This window comes from Myotis brandtii, unplaced genomic scaffold, assembly GCF_000412655.1.
Source record: "Myotis brandtii unplaced genomic scaffold, ASM41265v1 scaffold363, whole genome shotgun sequence".
Lineage (NCBI taxonomy): Eukaryota > Metazoa > Chordata > Mammalia > Chiroptera > Vespertilionidae > Myotis > Myotis brandtii.
In genome coordinates, this window is record NW_005363938.1 from 5,630,664 (window position 1) to 5,654,134 (window position 23,471).

Sequence of the window (23,471 nt, forward strand, 5' to 3'; positions counted from 1 at the left end):
GGATGATTAGTGACTTTGAGCATGTTTTCATATGTCTCTTGGCTTTCTGAATGTCCTCTTTTAAAAAGTGTCTACTTAGGTCCTTTGCCCATTTTTTGATTGGATTGTTTATCTTCCTTTTGTTAAGTTGTATGAGTTCCTTATAAATGTTGGAGATTAAACCCTTATCGGTGATAACAGTGCCCCTCCACACTGTCTGTGCTGTACGTCCTGTGGTTAGTGGAAATTTTCTTCCAGACGGTGGCCGCCAGTAGGTGCTCAATCTTAATTTGGTGTGATGGTGTGTTTTCGCATTCTTCTGCAGCATCCCTGCATGCTAGGGGGTGTTTGCAGAGGCTGAGCCACTTTTATGACCTGATCCCTGTGCCAACCTGAACTCATTCCTTGCAGGGCTACAGCACACAGTACCCTCACTCTCCCTGTCTCCTCGTGTCCCCACACCACGTCAGGGGCACATACCAGAGTCCAGATGGAGTCATCACAGCTGGCACTCGCTGTTGCTTTCAGAACTGTTTCCAACCTCCCATTCCTTTCCCTTCCTGCTCACCTTGCCCAAGGCCACAGTGTGCCTGCCTTTTGCTCGTGGCAGGGAGGGCCTCACAGCCTTGCATTCCAGTCTCACTGTTTAAGTCCTGTGGGGAAGGTCTTGGGGCCAGGGAGCTCTCTGGTAGTCTCTCTGGTTATGCTGGTGTTGCTCATACCTCACATCTAGATACCACTGGCAAGCTGGTGGCAGGACTCACCGTTTGGGGGGCTGGTTATTAGGGAGATGAGGCTGTGTGGCCCGTGGTGTAGGGAGGACGCAGGCAGGAAATTCTGTAGACCTAAGGCCCTGTGTGATCTTGCCACATTGGTGCTTGTGAACTCTTAGAAAATGTGTTTTTATGCTGCACCGAGATAAATGGATGAGGGTGCCCAGCCACGTGGATGGGACTCTGGCTGCCCCAGGTGCTGTCCAGATGCCCCCGACTATAGGGGTTCCTATGGTGGCAAATGTAACCAATTCCACTGGCTGAGGAGCTCTGGCCCACGGATCGCCAGGCACTGCTCTCTGAGTAGGAGGATGTCTTTTATAGATGGACAGAGAAGGGAATAGAGGTGGGCAGTGTACCCGAGCTCATGCAGCCCATCCTTCTCTCCAGAGAAAATCCGCCATGAAATTAATTCCACACTTTCGGAGAAAGTTGCATGGAGTTTGGATTCATCTAAAATCTGGTGGGGGAAGACGCGGCCCCCAGCCATGCGGGTCTCTGCGTGAGGCGGGTCTGAGCCTGGAGGCAGAGGCCAGGCAGAGCCAGCGCCCGCAGAGCAGAGAACTCTGAGCTCGGCCTTCCAGCAGCTACACTTCATCTTATCAAAATTCCCGTCTGGACCGGAGTCTCAGGCACCCTGAGGTTCCTCTCTCAGCAGGAAACACATTCAATTACCCTGCTCTTCCACCTTGAAATGGCAGAGAATCTGAGCGTGGCACGTCCCCTTGCGCAGGGCCTCCTCCAGGCTTTGCGCAGGCTGGGGCGGCTCTGTGGCGCACTGTCAGGCACAGTGCACCCTCCCAGGGCTCATCTTCACTGGTGGAGGCCGATAAACAGACAAGTAACTCCTGGTGGGAGGAACAGTTAGCGTTCTGGGAAGCCCCAGGCACTAATGATGCCCTTAGAGAGGCCCCTGGACTGGGGAGGAGGGGCTGAGAGGGTGGCTGGCACGCTCCTCCCTGGGAGTCAGACCAGGGTCAGACCAGGACAGAGGACCCCACAAAGGCAGGGGCATCCTCTGGCTCACCTCCCCAGTTTGCACCCAATTCCTGGTCGCAGTGGCTGCTGGGAAGAGGAAACAGAGGGGTCCTGAGAGAATGGTTTTTGCCTGTCAGAGCCGCAGTGCTGTCTGTCCTGTGTCCCATCCCCTGTCTGCACACCTATTTAGAGACTGCAATTCCCAGCATAACCAGGAGGAGACAGCGGAGCAGGAAGGCCTGGGGTGTTTTGTCGCTGTCAGGGACAGCCAGGGGCTGGGAGTACATGCACTGGGTGAAGGGTCTCCTTTCTGTACCAGAACTTCATGTGCTTCTGCAAACCCAAGTGAACAGCGGAACCCCCTGAAAGCTTGTTAGGTGCTGGCTGCGGGGACCCACCCCCAGAGTCTCTGACTCAGCTGGTCTGGGGTGGGCTGGAGAGACTGCATTTCCAACCAGTGTCCAGGTGCTGCTGGTCCAGGGACACACCTGAGCACCACCCACCACCGTGCTGGAGTTACAGGATAAACCTTCGGGGAACCCGAGCAAGAGCCTCTGTATCCGCAAGGCAGCACCTGAGGAACTGAGAGGGGAGCTCACGGGTGTGCACCGCTCCTGCTGACCCACAAATTCCCCAACCAGCTGTGCGCGGAGGGCCAAGACCAGCCCACCCGCTCTCTCCTTTGCAAGCCCTGCATTTGGGTCGTCCACTTCTCGCTCACATACACGTAAACACAAACAGCAGCCACTGTGAAGGTGGTTTCATTGCACCCTAGCCCAGCCCCAGGAAGAGGGATGCGGTGGGGAGCACAGCTCTGAAGAGGGAATCGGGTGAGACCTGCAGAAGACGCCTGCTTGATGTTCTTTAATATTTTAATCTTTAAAAGCAATGCAAGAGATTTGGAATTGTTTTTAAGCAGCAACCGTAACAGTCTGGGGCACAAAGGGAAGGGACTGAAACAATAAGTGCATGGAAGGAGCCAACCTGGAACTGCAGAATGAACATCTCTCCCAGAGACAGTGGGAGCAGAATTGACAGTACAGGACATTGGTGATATGAAATACAAAACAAAGAGATGAAAATCATTAGAGGAAAGATGAAGAACAGGGATTCCAGGAATAGGAATCCAATTAAGACTGATTTGTGTTCCTGAGAAAGGAGCCTATTCCATAGAACAGGACAAAGACAATAACCGGAGTGGTTTCAGCAAACCGTCAGGAGGCAGAAAATGATATGGGTGTAAATATTAAAAGACCCCTCACAAGAAACTCCAGCCAAGATTAATGCAAAACATCTACCTTAACATAGCATGGACAGCACGTTTTAAAATTTCGTGGAAAAAGAAATACTCTTCCGAGTGTTCAAGAAGCAAAAAGGAATGATCTTCAAAGTAAAAACCTCGGCCAACATCCAACCTCCTTGCTTCTCCCACATTAAACAACGGAAGAACTGGAGACGGTGCAGAGGGAATTGGGCGCTGTTCTAGAATTGTAAGCCAAGCTAAGCATCTGTCCTGGGAGAAGGGGGAAGTTTTATCAGGTTATTAGAAGTCAGGCAATGCAATGTCCACAAATGGTTCATTATCGAACTACTGTTACACGTTTTTCATCAGTTATTTGGATGAGAGCCAGGTACTTGGTTGGGATGGTCATAGACAAATGGAAGTGAGCATTGAAACCAATTAAAAATAATGAAGTAGCAGTAGCCGTTAAAAATTTTGTTACAAATTAAATGCAGAAGCCAAGTACCATTCTAAGAAAAGGTGCAAAGAGTAGAAAATGTGTCATAATAAGCCTCACATTAAACTTCCAAAGACTGTAACGTGTCAGGTAAGAGGCAGGAAAGTATGGTGATTATATATATAAAAACACACACACACACACACACACACACACATACATTTTCTTGTCACACAAGGAAAGATGAGAAAATGCAATTTAATTTCTTGAATTTGATAATACAAGAAAATATGGCTTAAGTCATGTATTTACTAAATGGAAAGATATCCACCAGTATAATCAAAACTAGGACAACCGTAGGTTTTATTTAGTTTAGTTTTGTTTTTAAATAAGGAACCGAAGACTAGAAAGCCGGAGATGGAATAACGAAAGTACAGCCCAACATGTTTAAAACAATATATGAAAATGTAGTTAGACTCCACCACTGGAAGGCAAAAAAACCCCAATTAGATTTTCTAATAATTCAACTCCATTCTCTTTATAAGAGACGTACCTTTTTAAAGAGATATGTTTAATGTAACACAATCAGTTTAAAGGACAAAGGGGAGACAAGCATTTAGAAGAAATTCCACATGGGAAGAACATAAACATAGCCTTATTGATATAAAAATTGGTTATTTTTTGAACAGAAGGCCCTTAAATATTCTTAATGACTGATTTTGTATACTGATAAGAGGTGCCCTGTGGTTCTGCACCCAATTCCAATGTGTGGGGTTTTACTCGACACCAGGCAATTCTCCAACACATGCTAGGAGCCCTCTACTGCAACTCAGTTCTGCCACCGTTAATCAAGGACAGGATCAGAGTCCAGAAGCACTCAGTCCCACAAGACGGCCCTTCACGCCCTGGCCAGTGTGCTCAGTGGTTAGAGCGTCAGCCTGCAGACCTAAGGGTCCCAGGTTCGATTCCCAGTCAAGGACATGTACCTTGGTTGCAAGTTTGCAAGTTCCCTAGCCCTGGTAGGAGCACGTGTGTGAGACAGTGAGACAACCAATCAATGTGTCTCTCTCACATCAATGTTTCTCTCTCTCTCTCCCTCTCTCCCTTCTCCCCCCTCCCTTCCACTCTCTCTAGAAATCAATAGAAAAAGATATCCTCTGTGAGGATTTTTTAAAAATTTTAAAAAGAAAAAAGACTGCCCTTCATTCAGCTGCCCATCACAGGTCCAGGCTGCTCCCTGTGCTTCTATGAGTGGCTCTACAGGCAGCTGCTGTGCTTTGTTTATGGTGCGTCCTGATATTGCATTTTTTACAAATTGAAGGTCTGCGGCCACCCTGCATTGAGCAAGTCTATCGGCACCATTTTTCCAGTAGCAAGTTGCTCATTTCGTGGCTCTGTGTCATGTGTTGCTAATTCTTACAATATTTCACACTTTTGATGATGATGATGATGATGATTATATGTGTTATGGGCCCCATAACGTGCACCCATATGACAGTGAAGTTGATTGATAAGTATCGTGTGTTCTGACTGCGGCACCGAGCAGCCCTTTCCCCGTCTCTCTCCCCCTCTCCTGGGGCCTCTCTATTCCCCGAGACACAACAATATTTAAATTAGGCCAGTTCATAACCCTCCAGTGGCCTCCAAGTGTTCAAGTGAGAGTGTTACCAGAAAGGGACTGGGCAGGAGGGGGTCTGCCTCAGGCCAGCAGGTAGTGTGTGGGTTCTTGACTTCATGCAGGAAAGATTTCACAACGTAAGTCCAGGTGATTTTCAGAGTATGTTTATTAAAGCTGCGGACAGTGACACAAGGAAGGGCTAGGATAGAAGACCAACAGGAGAGAGCCTAGGTGGGGCTGCTCTGGCTCTCTAGAAAGTCAGAAGAAAGGGGGCCTTGGAGACAGGTTTATCTTTCTCTCGCAGGCGGGAATCTTAGGGGAGGTCTCCACTGATTGGTCAGCGCCAGGGCAGGGGGGTCATTCATTACTCATTGCAGCTGGTCCTGATGTAGCCCACCTGGTTTTGCTGCTTTTCTGGGCCTGGAGCTGAAATACAACTGAGGCCTAGATGTTATCTCTAGGGAGGTGCCTTCTGTATCTGCTATAAATTGCTCTGCCTGTTTGTTCTGCTCTCTTTCTCAGTGTCCCTGTTCCACTTGTCCTGGCTTACTGCTTGTCACAAAAGAGTCGCCTGTCTCTCACTTTAAAAGCTAGAATGGGCCCTGGCCGGTGTGCTCAGTGGTTGGAGCCTCAGCCCATACAGGGAAAGGTCACAGGTTCAATTCAAGAGCATGTACCTGAATTGCAGGTTCAATCCAGTGCCCCAGTCAGTCAGGCGTGTGTGGGAGGCAACCAATCCATATTTCTTTCTCACCTCGATGTTTGTCTTTCTCTTCCCACCCCACCCCCGCTTCCACTCTCTCTCTAAAAAAAAAAAGAAAGAAAAGAAATCAATGGAGAAACTATCCTCTGGTGAGGATTAACAAGAACCTAAAAAAGCTAGAAATGATTAAGCTTAGTAGGAAGGCATGTGGAAAGCTGAGACAGGCCAAAAGCTAGGCCTCTGTGGCAAACAGTTAGCCAAGTGGCGAATGCGAAAGGAAAGTTCTTGAAGGAAATGAAAAGAAGCATTATTCTAGTTAATACGCAAATGATAAGAACAGGCCTATTGCTGATAGGGCGGAGGTTTCAGTGGTCTGGACAGAAGATCAAACCAGCCACAACATTCCCTAAGCCAAAGCCCAGGCCAGAGCCAGGCCCGCCCTGCTCTTCAATTCTCTGCAGCCCCAGAGAGGTGAGGGCACTGCAGAAGAGAAGTCTGAAGCTAGCACAGGCTGGTTCCTGAGGCTTAAGGCTCAAATGATACTTAGAATTTTTTAGCAATAAAGTATTTTTAATTAAGGTAAGTACATTGTCTTTTTAGATACAATGTTATTGCACACTTAATAGACTACAGTATAGTGTAAACATAACTTCTATATGCACTGAGAAACAACAACAAAAATTACTTCCTTGCGGTATTTGCTTTACTGTGGTGCCTGGAACAGAACCTGCAATATGTCTGAGGTATGCCTGTCAATCCGAGGTTCCCACCACCCCCTCCTTGGGTTTGATTAATTTGCTAGAGTGACTCGCAGAACTCGGGAAACCAGTATACTCACTGGACTACTGGTTTATTACAAAGGACATTAAAGGGTACAAATCAACATCCAGGTGAAGAGATGCCCGGGGGAGCTTGTGTCCTTGTGGAGTTTGGGGCCTGGCGTGGTGACACGTGGAAGTAAGGGTTCTGGTTCACTAACCCTGAACCCCGTCCTTTGGGGTTTGCATGGAGCCTTCATCGGCGTGGTGACATGTGGAAGTAAGGGTTCTGGTTCACTAACCTAGAAGCTCTCTGAACCCCGTCCTTTGGGGTTTGCATGGAGCCTTCATGACGTGGGCATGACTGATGACGTCACTGGCCATGGTGACTGAGCTCAGTCTCGCCCCTCTCCCCTCCCAGGAAACCAGGGGATGAGACTGAGAGTTTCAGCCCTCTGTTCACGGCTGGTTCCCCTGGCAACCAGCATCCCCATCTCTAGGGGCTTTCCAAAGTTACCTCATCCACATCAACTGAGTTGGAATTGAAAGAGGCTATAACCAGACATCCATGTATGGCTCTGAAGTGATTTCAGGAACTGAAGACAAGAGACCAACTATAACAAAAGGTGTTCCCATTGCACTTAACACTTAGGAGATTCCAAGGGCTTGGGGAGCTGTGAGCCAGGAACCCTGGATGGAAAACCAAAGTATCTATGATAAACCACAGTACCACTCACACTCTGCCCGTTCTGGATGGAGGCTGCCCTCTGGTTATCTTGATGTCCTTCCAATGGTTTTTCTCGAGGTTTTTCTCACTTCCTCGATGTTGTCATCCTTTCTGATGACTTCCAAAGCTGTATCATTAGCCCATATCTGTACATCCTACTGCCTCCTAGGCTGTGCTATCGGGCTGTCCCTCTGGGACCGCCAAAGCACACCTCCAAAATTTAACTTGACACCTTTCTCTCTAAGCCTGTTTTCCCACTGTCACCATTCAGCTCAACCTAAAGCCCAGATGTCTTCCTAATTGGCTCGTTCTCCTTCACCTTCCACCCACGATGACTCATCAAGTCTTGCCAACTTCTCTCCTACAGGGAATTCTCTCCGTCCCCATAGCCCATTGTGGTTTCTAAACCTGTTATTTTTATAGCCTGGTTGTCCTGCCCCTGATACCTGTAAAGGGTAACTTTTCTCAAGCTCAGACCTGATGAGGTCATTTCCCTGATGAAAATCCATTAGTGGTACCTCATTTTATTCAAAAGATAAAACCAAGCTTTATTCCTCAAAAACTAAACATAGGATTACCATATGACTCAGCAATTCCACTTCTGGGTATATACCAAGAAAACCCCAAAAAACTAAAAGCAGGGGCATGAGCAGGCATTTTTCCACCTGCGTTCATAGCAGCACTATTCACAATAGCCTCAAGGTGGAAGCAACCCAAGTGTCTATGGATGGGTAAATAGATTAATAATGTAGCATAGACATACAACGGAATAGTGCTCGGCCTTAAAAAGGAATAAAATTCTGCAACATGTGACACATGCTGCACCATGGATGAACTTGAAGACATTATGCTAAGTGAGTTAGCCAGTCACAAAAGGCCAAATACTGTATGATTCTACTTCTGGTACCTAGAGCAGTCAGATTTGTGTTTGACTTTCTATAGAACAGCGGTTCTCAACCTGTGGGTCGCGACCCCTTTGGCAGTCAAACGACCCTTTCACAGGGGTCGCCTCAGACCATCCTGCATATCAGATGTTTACATTACGATTCATAACAGTAGTAACATTACAGTTATGAAGTAGCAACGAAAATAATTTTATGGTTGGGTCACAACATGAGGAACTGTATTTAAAGGGCCAGAAGGTTGAGAACCACTGCTATAGAATGTAGAATGGTGGTTGCCTGGCTTTGGGAGAGGGAGGAATGGGGAAGAAGTATTTGATGGGCACGAAGTATCACTTGAGGGAAATGCTAAAAGTTCTGGAGATGGATGGTGGTAATGGTTGCACAGCCCTGTGGATGTACTCAACGCCACAGAACTATACACTTAAATATGGATAAATGGTAAATTTTATGTTATGCATATTTACCACAGTAAAAATAAAAACAAACAAAAAACAACCAAGCTCCTCACCATGGCATATAGGTCTTTGTGGATTAGCACCCCATGCACAGCTCTCAGCACACCCCTAACACCTTCTCCTACAGCTCTCAGTCCTCAGAAGAAGTCAGCAGGTGGCCATTCAGTGACCTGGAGTTTTCACACCCTACCCCTTGGTATGGTGTTCCCTCTCCTGACATGCCCTTCCCCCACTCCCTCCTCCCACCACCTCTCCTCTTCTCACAGCCCCTGACCAATTCTTTTCACTTTCCTTCTGCATTTCAGCAAACTCTCTGCTGCTTAGTTCGCCCCGGCACCCCAGCCCTTCGGTTGGTCTTCTAGGAAATGGTTACCCATGTTCTGAGTCTCTTTGATTTTGTCATTCGTCATCTCTGACTGTGGCAGGAGGGTACCAATTTCTCCTCTATGAGGTCCCTCACCCTCACCATGCACTCTGCCAGCCTTCTCCCTGCACCCAGGCTAACAACCACATGTTTGTTCCCCTGTCAACTCTAAGGCTCAATTCTCAGTGTATCTCAAAATTTACTTTTATAGTCAATAACCTGGGATGCAGAAACAAATCCGCTTTGTACACTCCCCTTCAGTTGCTCTTAGTCATAGAAATAGCTTTGAACTTTAGTCATGTAGATGTCCAGCAAGTTTCAGCAACCTAAGTTAATGTGTTAGAACAACAGGCATACTTAAAGCAAGAGAGGAATTGTTTTACAAATAAAGCAGGGAAAGAAAATGTCTAAAACTTACTTTTATCAGGATTTAGACTAACTTAAAACATTGATTTCTGTATTTATTATTGTCTAAGTCAGTGGTCAGCAAACTGCGGCTCGCAAGCCACATGCGGCTCTTTGGCCCCTTGAGTGTGGCTCTTCCACAAAATACCGACTTCTGCGCATGGGCCACGAAGTTTCAATCGCACTGTACGTGCTCGCCCACTCATGATATTTTGTGGAAGAGCCACACTCAAGGGGCTAAAGAGCCGCATGTGGCTCGTGAGCCGAAGTTTGCCAACCACTGGTCTAAGCTATACTGCAGAAATCCCAAAGTCTTAGAGGCTAAAACAAGGAAGGGTTTATCGCCTAGCCAGTGTGGCTCAGTGGTTGAGTGTCAACCTGTGAACCAGGAGGTCATGGTTCAATTCCTGGTCAGGGCACATGCCTGAGTTGCAGGTTTAATCTCCAGTGGGGGGCGTGCAGGAGGCAGCCAATCAATGATTCTCTCTCATCACTGATGTTTCGATCCCTCTCTTCCTCTCTGACATCAATAAAAATATTATTTTAAATAAGTAAATAAAATAAAAACAAGGGTTTATTTCTCACTCAAAATTACACGCCCTTCATGGGTTAGCTCTATGTTGTATTCATTCCAGGAGGAAGGAACAGCCCGTATTTGGTGTATATGTTTTTGTGGCAGGAAAAAAAAATGGCAGAATACACATGGCTTCTGAGATTGTCATCACTTTCACTCTCCAATAACAGTTTTCTCATTTCCTAATGTCAGTGGGCAAAGCGATATAATTCTGTCATTTCTACGTAATAATTGGAAATAATATAACCTGTTTCAGACCATACTCTTTCTTATAAGTATTTATTTCCTTCCCTTCAGCCACAAAATATACTCATCCCCTCCCCAAGGGAGACACCCTAAAAGTCCCATCCAATTATAACATCAGACTTGAGATCTAGAATCCCAGGAGTTACAGCAAATGTGGGTGTGGCTTCTCTTAGAGACATGTGAACTAAAAAATAAAATAAAATAAATATGGGAGCTATGTAGCAGTCTAAGACTCAGCAATTCTGAAATCCTGTTGGACAGACCTTGGGGTGAGGAATATTCTTTAATTAAACCCTCCTTCTGCATCCTGGAAATTACTCATGATTTTAAGCATAATGCCCAGCTTCGCCATGTGAGGGATCCAGCCTTTTCCACTCCCTATACTCATCTAATGAGGGCATTGGAAGTTGTGTCCTCCCTGGGGTCTATATAGCTTCTCCTCATAGTGCTTATGCCCATAGAAGGTTGGGAGCCCACAGATAACAGGGTTATAGAGTCTTTTAATTCTAGGCCATTGGCTCTTGGCCAGTACAACTCTCTCCAAAACGTAGTCATCTTTTTATCTCTTTGATTCCAATTGGTTTATACTTATAGCCATGTCCACAATTATCTTTGAGACACACTTCTCTCTAAACTTAACAGCCAGCTTCCTGGGAGAGTCACCTCACACATTCAGAGGTTTTGACAAGCGACACTTGGATTTGTTTTAATAGGCCTGTATTGTTATTTAAAGCATTTCTCCATTTTATCTCTTCCTAGTTGGAGGTGAGAAATAACTATTATCTTTCCTGCAAGTCCAGGAATTTCTGAGTTGTGTCTAGTCCTGGCCTGCAAACCAATCAATTCTTTTCTGAGCTCATCTCTTTCTTGTAGCACCCTGTCAGATGCAACCATTTGCAGCCAGAGTGCTGTTTCCCACACTTTTTCCCCAAAGCCACAAAACCATTCAATAGGGATCTGTCCTACAAGTTACCACAGGCAATGATGTTACCAAGTGTTTTGCTACTGCATAAGAAAGGTGATTTTCTTTCAAGCCTCCAATGACAGTTTTCTCATTTCCCACTGCCTGGCCCTGGAAGCCATACATCATACTTTAGAATTTTTGTAATGGTAGTCTGTCATTTCTACATAATAACTTCTGTATTGTTTACTTAAAGCACGTTATGCTATGGTAGTAAAGAAGCCCAAAGTCTCTATGGCTAATAACAAAAAGGGCATTTCTTTTTTTTTTTAATTTTAAAAATATTTTTATTGATTTCAGAGAGGAAGGGAGAGAAAGAAACATCAATGATGAGAAAGAAGCATCAATCTGCTGATCCCTCTGGGGATCAAGCCACAACCCGGGCATGTGTCCTGACTGGGAATTGAACCATGACCACCTGGTTCATAGGTCAACGCTCAACCACTGAGCCACATCAGCTAGGCAAAAAAGGGCATTTCTTACATTATTTTTTCTTTTAGGGGATATTTGCAGGGATTTTCCACTGTATCCTCATTCTAGGACTCAGACAGAGGTACAGGCCCTACCTAGGGCATGCTGTTCTCATGGCAGAAGAAAAAGAATAAATGATATAATCACACAAGGGCTCTTAAAGCTCTCAATGGACGGTGGCATGTGTGACTTCTACTCACATCTCACTGGCTAAGAAAGTGACAGAACTGAGCCTGATGGAGAAGCAGTGGGAAAGCATAATGCTGTCACCAGGAAGGGCAGAGCATAACCAGGAATGCTGCACCTCCCTTCAGCTGCTCTTCCTCAGAAACACGGCTTTGAACTTGCATTTTATCTTGTTAGAACGAGATACGTGCTTATAGCAAGCTGGGAATTGCTGGCTTCTGGGGAGATCATAAAATTTTTAGAGACATATGCATTGTCTGAAGTAGGACACAAACCCCCAAGTATACAAGGGGTGACAGCAGATGGCTGGATGAGTAGGAAACCGAACTAGCAGGTGGCATTTTTTTCTCCAAGAGTCTCAGTGGAGGGGGATATGTTGTGCACACACGGTCTTCCCAATAAGTTCACAAGCATGCTTGGAGCTGAACGTGATGGAGAACTGCTCATCTGATGTTCCGAAAAGCTGGGACAAGTTTCTATAAAAGGGCTTAAGGGTCATGCCCCAAGCAGAGTTCTCACCCCCATGTGCCCAAGCCCCTCTTACTCCTCTTTATCTTCACAGTTTGACATGCAAAGGATAACTCTGGAAGAGTTGAAGCACATCCTCTATCATGCCTTCCGGGACCACTTGACAATGAAGGACATTGAGAACATCATCATCAACGAGGAGGAGAGCCTGAATGATACCTCGGGGAACTGCCAGACAGAGTTTGAAGGCGGTAGGTACCCCTGTTTCTGCTTTCTCCCTGGTCTGGGATGGGCCAACGCCTTCACATCCTCTGTATGAAAAACGTGTTGACTGTCTCCTGGGCTGGAATGGCCTTGTTGCAAAGCCAGGAATCCAGGACTAAGGTTAAAAGATCCTTTTGGTAAAGATGCAATTGGTTTTTGTTTTTTGTTTTTTTCTATATTTTCCCCAAACTCTGCATTTTTGCAAAACCTCCGTTGGCCCTGTCCTTCCTCCAGTGACTCTCTGTGGTCTGTGACCAGATATGTGGCTTTGTGGTGTTTGCCTTGACTTAGTGGGGGCTGCACAGGGTGGTGGAAAGGGCCTGTTTAGGCTGTCAGTAAATCTAGATCAATTTCCGTGGCTAATTGTGTGACTTGGGCAAGGAGTGTGCCTTCTCTGAGTGTGTTTCCTCATCTATGAACATCAAGATAATTATGCCTCCTTCTCAGGATCTTTAGAAATGGAATGCCTCTATGCTGTGCTCCCCGAATGCACTGGCCAAAAAGAGCCCTATTCATGAAAGGACTGCTGTGAACTTAGTGAAGTAGTTACAGAAGAATAGGTTCCCCTGGGGCCAAGAAAGAGACCCCTGACAGGCCATTTTTCTTGGGCTCATGAAAGAAAACAAAAACAACCTACCTTATCCCCCAATCAGAAGAGAGTTCCAGGGAAGCTTAATGATCTGATCCCTCTTGCCAACGCTGAAAATCAGAACTGCTTTAACAGCTCCGAAATGTAGAATTTTTAAAATTCCATTAAAGCAGCAAAGCAGACTTAACTTATTCGACGCTGAGGTTTCTTACAGAGATCAAACTGTTTTTTCCTATTCTTTTTTTCCTGAACATAGTCAGAAGTTAATATCTACAGATGGTAAGCTATATAATTGTCAATATATACAAGACAATATATATAAGAAGGTCACATAGACACAAGAATGGCATTTGGTTCCCTTGTCTTGGAGCTGACACATCAGAGCTGGCCGGACCATGGCAGGGAGGCTGCTTGGGGCTGAGCTGGTCCAAGTGGCCACAGCGATTCATTCAGACCTGCCCTCTCTGCCCCCAGCCCTGCCTGGACTGCACTGCTAGGTCAGCATTAAAGGCCATGACAAGAGGAAACAGGAGATGGTTTGTACTCCAAGGTGACAAATTAAATTAACTCAAACCAGGGAAATGGGGCATGGTAGGGACTTGTACTCCAAGGTGACAAATTAACTCAAACCAGGGAAATGGGGCATGGTAGGGACTGGGGTGAACTTGAGAGCAATGCCTCCTTGGAAAGACATTCAAATTGAACATGTTCAGAAGTGCTGTGGACAGCCAACAGAACCCAGCTGTGGTCCAGAAGCTGCCCTGGTCTCTTTCTTTGTGACCTGGGCCATAGCGTCTATGACCGTATTTGGAGTTGGAGCCACACAGACCACACAGGGCAATATGTTCACAGCCAACCCATTTCCAGTCAGACAGGCAAGGGGACTGGGAGGGTGAATAGAGGTTCGAGGGCAGGGATTGGACTATCACTGGGGAAAAGCAGGCCTGGACTCCTGTTTCGTCTCTTTCCTAGCTGACAGACTATGTGCTCAAGGAGTGGAAGCATTTGGGGCTCCAGCCTCCCATGTCAGCAACACTCTTGACAAAGGAGGAAAGAGTATTTCTGGGCATCTCATTTTCTACAGGAGCCTCTGTTTGTGGATCACTGTTTTGTTCAGGGAAATGTCACAAGTCTTAGTAATTTGAGAAAGGTCAGACTGCACTGGGAAGTAATCTGAACTTTAAGCCATGTCTTTTTATTACTCAAAAGCTCATACATTAGTGAAATAAATGACTGACAAAAAGATTTCCAAATAGAAGTCTTACTGGGTCTGCTTTAATGATTCATACATATAACATTGGCAACAGCTATCATTTAGGGGGTTGGTAAATGATAAGGGCCAGGCACTGTACTAAATGCTCTAAAATTCATGATCTTGTTTAATACAAGAAACATTATTTTGTAATTAGTACAGTGCTTTTGGAGTGATCTCTGTGACCTTGATTACATAATCCCATTTGTATATTTTCATTTCAGAGAGTTGGTTTTTCTTTTTATACACACACACACACACACACATATGTATGTATGTACATATATACATATATACATAGTCGGCACTATTTGGCCCCAAAAGCAAGCTCATTGGTTTGTGTTTAGGTTTAGATTTTTTCAGTCTCAGATATGATTGTACTGTGGGCAAAGTTGTCTAGGAAGAGATGATGCACAGGGACTGAGTTCACCCCTGGTGCCCCAGGACTAAACAAGTCCATTTAAGACCCTGTGGTTGAACTTGACCTCCTCCTTCCCCTCTTTCTTGCACTACTGCTTTCCACAACAGGGACAAATTGGCATTTTTAACCTCTCCCTGCTCCCTACAGCAATCTGATGGCACAGTGGCATGGCTCATGCCTTCTAAATCTCCTCACCCTCCTCCCAGCCCTTAGGCCCTCCTCTTCCCCAAGCTATCAACTCCTTGCTGTCCTTTCTTGCCCTAGCCCAGGCAGCATGCCCTGTTCGGCCATTGCAGCCATACCCTTGCCAACATTTCTGATCCCTCACCCACCTATCAGCTTCCAACATGCCAACTCTAAGTAAATCCAGCATCGAAATCTGAAGGCACCAGGTGGTTTCTTCTTTCAAGTGATGGCCTGCGTTTCTCCTTAGATCTAATCTTCATCACCCACATTGACCAATGAGAGGGAAGGAAGCAGGCAGGACATCCCCGCCCCCAGACTCCAGAGCCCCAGTCAGGCCTCCTGTCTCTTGCTGCTCCCCACCCAGGAAGCCCTCTCCTCCTGCTCTTATTGGAGCTTTGCTTTGGCAAGTACATGCTCACCTACAGAGCCGGGGATCCACGGGCATTGGAAATCCTGCCCTATTTGATGTCAGAGGAAGGAATCAATGGTGAACAAAAACCTGAACATGTAGGAGGTCTTTTCCTTAAAAAGGTGAAAGGGTACATTTGTCTGTGAGCAAGGAAGGAAGAGATGGTCCATAAAACAGATGTTTTGTGGCCAAGTTGGCATTTAAATAAAGCCCCCATTCCACGGCTGTGAGGTCAGCAAAGCTTGAGTCATGATTGAGATTCTAGAGTGTGGAAAAGGTTTGAAAATGTGTCCTTGGGCAACCTGTGTGCCACGGAGTCAGTCAGAGATTCATAGGGGATTTCCAAATGCCATCAGTATCATTTTATGTCAGTGATTATACTTCTACAAAGGTGTTCAGATTCTGTCAATGAAGTCAGGAAATGTTGATTTTTCCTCCCACATGAATGGAAGAATGAAAAACAGATAAATAGGCCAGGAAACCTGGGGTGTGGAATCATTGGTGGGAGAGGTTTGGGGTATTTTTGGTCCTCTTAGTTCTCATTTTGGCTTGATTTTAGCCAATAGGATATTTGGCTAAAGTAGGAATTCCAGGCAATCCTAATCCCTCAGATCTTTTTTGAATTCTTTTGTTAAGATAACCTACTTGATGTAGTTAGGTGTTAGTTGGCAACATTTGTGTTATAATTATTTTGAAAAATAAATGGGTCCATATACACCAAAATGGGTTAAATACAAGAATATGTGACTACCCACGATGCCCATTCAGTGTGCATGCTACATAAGAGGAGTTTTGAGGTGTTTTGCTTTAGTTCAACCACTTGTGGTCACCAGACATTTTGTTTTTGGAGAACATAAGCTCTGTGACACTGAGAGACAGATTTGTATCTTATTATTTGGTTCAAGTCATATGTGCAACTGAGTGGGCTTACAGTTGAGTTATCTATTTGCCTGTCCCTGATCCTTATTAAGGATTCTTATGACAAATTAAACTATATGCTCAGTTTGGTAGTAATTGCTTCCATTGTTTACTGCTTCATCCCTATTGATGCAGTCCAGGAAGAAAGGGGTGGAAGAAAACTGGTCAGCATGCCGACCAAGGGCTGGTCATTTGTTAATACCTTCCATTGACCTGTCAGCACAGTCTGAGCGGTAAGTTCTGTGGCTGCTGTGGTTCAGATGAGGAAACAGGCTCAGCAAAGTGGAGTAATTTGTCCAAAGTCAAATAGAAAGTCAGGATTTGAACCCAGGTCTACATGATAAAGTCCTGCCCTGACCTCTTCATTGTCGGGGCCATTTCCTCAGGCGTAGGCATTACAAATTCTCCTTAGAGAATGCAGCTTCAGCGTCTTTTCTCGTTTTCCATTCCATCACCCATGAAATCATATTATATTTGGAAATTGAGTAGAGATGCAGCAAAATCTGTGTGTGAGCCCTTTCAAGACACATACCGAAGTGTTGTCCCTAAATGGAACACCAGCTGTCAGACTTTTCTAGACATTCTGAGAACATGCGCAGGAGAGGAAGTGAAGAGCATCAACTGGGGAGTTTCTGTGAAAGACAGCAGAGCTGCTCTGACCATTCAGTGCCTCAGTCTGAGGGACAAGAGGAATGATGGCAAAGGAGGTGACACAGGCCAGGGAGTCCCAGAGGATCCCTGTGCAGACCTGTGGGTTCTGTTCCCCGTCCTGTGTAGACTAGCTGTGTGACAGTGATTCTCGAAGCCTTATTTTCCTTATCTGTCCAATGCAAAGATTGGACAGCAACAGTCATATCTAGATTCCAAATTGTCTAGGCTCAGTGGAAGGTCAGAAAAAATTCACGGCCAAAGTCAAGGTCTCCAGCTCAGCCATGCTGCTGAAGTTGCAATGTTCCTGTCTGGGTGTCAAATGCACACCTGGGTGGGGAGACCTGGGTCATCACCTGGTCGTGCACATTGGGCATTTCATGCCCCTCTGAATGGAAAGGGCATGATGTGTCATCTACACCATCTGCTCCCAGCTCTCCTGCTGCTGTGAGTCTCCTGAAATAAAACCTGTTCTCCTTGGGTAGATGAAGGAGGTTAAGGTGAGCCTGAGGTTCATGGCAGGCAGTGAGACGGGAGACAGTTTTCAAATAAATTGGTGGCTTCAGACCAAAAGGAATTTTTCTTCTACTTGGGGACCCTTCCTGTAGGAAAGTTTTCTGTAGCCATGAGTGAGGGATAGTGAGATTCTGAGACTCCAGATAGAGACTTAGAGAGCTGTTCTTGATAAATTTGCATGATGGTTAAGAGTTCCAGCTCTGCACTCTGAACTGGGTTGACTTAAAATCCTGTCCCACCACATATTAGGTCATTGAGTCAGGTAATAAAGTAAAGGTTAGAAGCCTAATTTTTGTCATCTGCAAAATGGGAATCATATAATGACCTGTGGTTGTTACGATGATTAAATGAGGTAACACATGAGAATATTTAGCACAAAGCTTAACACATTAGTAACAGGCAAACAAACAAATAAAAAACTAGCCAGTCCCTAGCCCTAGTTCTCTTCTGATTGTTAGTTTTTCACCAGGAGACATTGTGTACTGCTGGTACTCCACGTCTTTGAAGGATGGGGCAGGGGACAAATTTTCAGGGTTTGAACCATCCTCTTCACACATTCATTCCTAAAGGCAAGTCCCTGCTAACACTGGGGTTACCAAGAGTATTGGTCAACACTCTTTGGGTTTCAAGTTACAGAAACTCATCACAGACCCCCTTAAACTAAAAAGCACTGGCTCAAATAATGGAAGTCAAAGAGATGTACTTTGGCTGACTTGGACCCAAAATGCTGATGCAGCATTCTCTTCCTTCCCTTCCCTTCCCTTCCCTTCCCTTCCCTCTCTCCTCTCTGTCCTTCTTTCCTCTCTGTGGGCTTCATTCTTGGGAAGGCTCTCTCTCCCTAAGGTGATGGGATTGTCTCTTTCAAGGTTCACCTCTATTCCAAGTAGGTCCAGTGTCCCTACTGCCAGACCAAGCCAAAGGCTAGGGAGACTCTACCTGGCCAGCCCAGTTTGTTACATTGGGAACGGTGAGTCCCTGGATTGAGTCCCACTAGGTGGAGAGGTACAGAAACTCAAATAAAAGGATGGATTTTGTTACAAGAAGGGGAAGGACTTCTGGAAAGGCCACAATAATGCCTGTCACTACACCCCAGGTCCACAGTAGGACCCTGATTTTGTGGTGAAGGGACCAGCTCCCATCCCCTGATAGAGTTGGCCCCTCTTCCTCTGAACAAGAGCATCACAAAACACCCAGCCTCACTCCTGTTCCCTCTGAGGCTGCACCCCCACCCCCACCTCCAGGTCTTTTCTGATATCACTGATCTATAGAAAAATCTCTTTCGAAAGCTCTTAATTAGTCCCACCTCAGGCATGGAAATATGCCATTTCCTGGACTCAGAAAGTGTGAGACCTGGAAGGATCACAAAGCAAGAACAGCTCCCAGACCCGGTAGCTCTGGCTTATTGCGAGAATCACCTGCACTGGGTTTTGTAATGTTTTAACCTTCCTGAGTGCCAAATTCCCTGCCAGAAATGTCACTTACGTAGTCTATGTTGGGGCCATTCATCAAAAGTGTAATGATTCTGACTTGCTTGAGAGCCAGTTGCCTCTGAAGGCACATAGCCCTGATTCCAAGCGTATATTGAAGCCAGAGGGATTAAGAACCCGTTATATCCAGGGTCACCCAGCTGGTCAGGGCCAAATTCTGTGTGCACTCCTGTTCCCAGGAGAAAACCCAAGAGCCCTGGGACAAGGGGAAGGAGCATTCTGTGCTGGAGTCAGACCCCAGGCCCTGCTGCGGCAGCCAGGAGTCTGTCGGTGTTTGGGGCTTGCCAGCAAGCTTTCAAGGAGTCAGGAAACCCCACTTCTATGTCCTCCTGCATCAGCCTCCCCCAACCCACACTTACTTTCCAGGCTACTTCTCTACCAAGTGCTATGCTAGGAAGGGAGCTCAAGACCTTCTGGGAAGGTAGACACAGGAAAGAGCACCAGCAGCATTGCCGTTAGCGTGTTCCTAAGGTCCAAAAGGGAACAGTTTCCTCCAAAAGTTAAACATAGAGTTACCATATGACCCAGCAATCTGACACCCAGACTAGGACCCTGGAAATATGTCCACACAAAAACTTTTACACGAATGTTCATAGTAGCATTTTTCATAAGAGTAAACGAAAAAATAGAAACAACCAAATGTCCATCAACTGGTTAATGGATAAACAAATGTGGTACATCCATTCAGTGGAATATTATTCAGTCATAAAAAGGAATGGAATGTTGATACATGCTACACATGGATGAACCTGGGAAAGCTTATGCTAAGTGAAAAGAAACCAGGCACAAAAGGCTACCTATTGTATGGTTTCATGTATATACAAGGCCAAGAATAAGCAAGCCCATAGAGGCAGGTAGATTAGTGATGGCCAGTTGCTGGGGAGAAGGGGGAAGGAGGAAGTGACTTCTAATGTGGATGGGGCTTCTTTTGTTTGTTAATCCTTATCTGAGGATATTTTTTCCATTGATTTTTAGAGAGTGGAAGGGAGGGAGAGAGGTAGAAATATTGATGTGAGAGAGACACATCGATTGGTTGCCTTCCACACTCACCCCTGAAATTGAACCTGCAACCCAGGTACGTGCCCTTGACCAGGAATTGAACCCTCAATCCTTTAGTACGAGGGTTGATGCTCTAACCACTGAGAACACCGGCCAGGGCTGGATGGGGTTTCTTTTTACAGTGATGAAAATGTTTTGGAATTAGGTAGTGGTGATGGTTTCACAACCTTGTGATTGTACTAAATGCCACTGAATGGTACACTCTAAAAGGGTGAATTTTATGGTATGTGAATTCTATCTCATTTAAAATAAATATTAACAGCTAGACCATTTAAAAAATTAAAAGACCAGGCCTTTTGGGAGCAGGATGTTCAGGAGAAGCCTCCTGGGAAAGTAAAGTTTGGGTTAGGCCCAGAAGCAACGCGAGGAAAAGTCAGGGACACCCCTTAGCAGAGGGAATGGTGTGAACATGCTGCAGAGTCTCCTGTAAAGAACAGCCAGAGACCTGCTTGGCTGGGGCAGAGATTGCTGGCCCCAAGGGTTGTGTGGGGGGCGCTGAGGTGGGTGTAGTGGTCTCAGGGCAGAGGTGGGACAGGAGGTGATCTGGGGTCCTACCCACTGAGCTTAGGAGCTGGATGGAAGGGAACATGCTTCTCCCAGCACGGGGGCCTCTGCGAAGGCTGCAGGGGTGCGGATGCGTACATGCGAAGCACTGCTTTGGGAAGGTGCGGATGAATTAATGAGGGAAGGGGCGGATGCAGAGGTTTGGGGTCCCCTGCTGTATCAGTGCTGTTCTAGAGGCTGCAGGAACAGAGGGGGAAATCAGGCCTTCCCTCCTGCCCTCCAGAGATCCGAGAAGGAAACCTTGCATTTCTCTTGTAATTCAGGGTTGCACACAGCTTTCACTTTTTTTTATTAGCTCATTGATCTTTGAAAGAATTCTTGAGATCAGAAGGACAGTGATCATTAGCTCCTTCACAGGGAGAGAAACGGGGGTTCAGGAAGCCCAGGGCTGCTCCTAAGTGGCAGTTAGCAAAAGAAACCAGACTTCAACTCACAGTGCAGCCTAGGCTGACCTGTAGTCTTGTTGGGGAAACAAAGCAAAGGCTGTGAGAATAAATAAATATTCCCAAATAGGGTGTGATGCAAATGTGTGATAGCCAAAGACAGGCCTCAAATTATTATCAACAAACACATCAATTAGTGCCAGGTTATACTCTGCCAATCACACCAAGTGTTGAAAGTGCATTTTCTTTGAATCTTTCTATTGCTGAACTCTGTCCTGCCAAGCAAAAGATTCAGAAGAGAGAGTATGTGCCGAAATGTTGAACCTGGATCTTAAATGATACTTGGGCTCAAATCCTACCTCCATCTTTGCCAAATGGCCTTGGACTCCACTTCTTGGTGCTTCAGGCTCTTCGCCTATTAAATGAGGACCCCCACACCCAGCTCACGAAGGACCGCCACGCTGCAATTCTGCAATAACGTAACGCATAGCTGGCTCAGTGGGAGGGGGTGCTCAATACATAAAAGGGAGTTGTCGTTTTTTATTGCAAAAGGGAATTCACATCCTTTGGGCACAAACAATATTGCAATACCTTCGTAGATCCTTAATCCTCACAACAAGGTAGGTCCCATTACCCCCCTTTTATAGATGAGGAAACTGAGGCCCAGGGAAATTAGCTCCCCCAAAGTCACACAGCCAGGATGTAAGATAATCACGTTTGGTCTGGCTCTAAAGTCCTCATTTTTTCACTCTGCCGTAAAACTGATGGTGACGGCAGAATTGGGCATAAAAGGACCCTCATCGAGGCAAAGTCTGAATTGTGGGCAAGTGATCTGTTTCAGAGCTCCCGGGGAAGGAGCTGGAAGCTCCATTCCGCTTGCAGGACTCTGGTCTGGGTTCAGATTTGCTGGGCCTCACGTACAAACTCTTGGCCTCGCCTCCTTCCTCATCTCTCTCCTCCTCCTACTTAAGGATTTTTAGGTCAAAGTGCAGCCTCCGTCCTGGGAGATAATCCTGCAACCTTGTTTTCTGAGTGACCTTCCCAAAGAAGGGCTTCGGCAGACACGTTCTCCTCAGCCCAATCACTCAACCGTCCTTTTCCTTGAGCCCTCGCCAGCCCTAAGGATGGCAAGGCAGCCGGCTGCCTGCAGACGCGTTTGATGCCGAGGAGCTGCTCAGAATAAATTAGCCAGTCCTCAGAACCTGTTAGATATGCTACTTCCACATCGCATTTTAATTCTGCTTCAGTCCTTTCCTTCTCAAGCGCCACCTCCCTTTCCCTTCCTGAGGGCTGGCATCTTCACATGTGCCCATCCTGGGGGGAGGCACAGCTCTGCACAAGAGACTTTTCTCCCTTCTGCTAACAACCTATAGATTCTAAAACCCAGACATGATCAGCAAGTAAAGAACTGAGTCAAAAAGACTTTCAATCACCCAAGGGAGGCAGAAGCCTAGTGGGTCCAGAAGAATTAAAGGTAACAAGATCACAAGATAAAAGTTAACAGGAATTAGAAATAACAAGAGATGATGGCAGCAGTGACCAACCTGCACTGGTGAGGGAGCCGAGAGTTGCGCCTGGGCACTGGTCTCTGTGAGGTGTGGGTGCGGCAGAAACTCCCCGATGGATGGAATTTTTAGAGGCCCCTTGACAAGCCCCTGAGACCCCTTCTCTCAGGGAAAGCTCTGTTTGCCTTTGGACACATCACCGGACTCCTGCTGCTTCCCTGTTATTTCCAGGGACCCGAGGAGCCCCTGGATGTCAAGGGGGAGAGGTACTTGAAATGGAACGTTTTTTAAGGCTCTTTAAAGGCGTGTCTAGCAGAAGGGCCCCTTTTTCAAATGGAAGCTACCTGAAAGTGTTCTGTGCCGGCATTGGGTTTCTTAACATCTGGTATGAAGAACCATCTTCCCCAATACCCCCCACCCCAGTGTCCCTAACACACACACACACCCCTCCTGTCCCCAGCAACTCAAACTCAGATTCTTTGGCTGTACCCACACATACTGAATCGGAACTCTGGGGTGGAGCCCAGTAACTCCTTAATCACCTGTCCTGGCCTCCACCCCCATAGATTTTGATTCAGTAATTTTGCAGTGGGCCCTGAGAATCCGCGTTTATATCAAACTCCCACCTGGCGCTGATGCTGCTGGTCCAGTGTGAAGCTCTGGTGCAGGGAGCCTCCTGGCTGCCTCCGGGGCACAGGTTTCTTCCATAAACTAAGCGGTAAACTATGCAAGATCAATGCAGGATGGGACAGGAGGGGAGGAGGTGAGGACAAAAAGAAGGAAAAAGAAAGAAAGCTGGCCTGGGAAGTGATGCCTGGAAAAGAGACTTGTTCTTTCTCAGCACAATTATCAAAACTTCTTTCTTATTACTTCCATTTCCCAATTCCTGGTCCATATTAATAACCACTAATTCAGCGGTTCTCAACCTGTGGGTCGCGACCCCTTTGGGGGTCGAACAACCCTTTCACAGGGGTCACCTAAGACCATCGGAAAACACATATATAATTACATATTATTTTT

The 23,471-nt window shown here is 46.3% G+C and overlaps 1 protein-coding gene across 3 annotated transcripts in view; it reads left to right on the forward strand.

The window, feature by feature from the left end:
• The window catches only part of CALN1 (calneuron 1), a 425,613-nt gene that overhangs the window by 400,543 nt on the left and 1,599 nt on the right, over positions 1-23,471 (forward strand). For all 3 annotated transcript variants that reach the window (XM_014544450.1, XM_014544451.1, XM_005872043.2), the window contains one exon: positions 12,345-12,501. In XM_014544450.1, the coding sequence (XP_014399936.1) occupies positions 12,345-12,501 (157 nt within the window). The remainder of the gene's footprint in view (positions 1-12,344; positions 12,502-23,471) is intronic.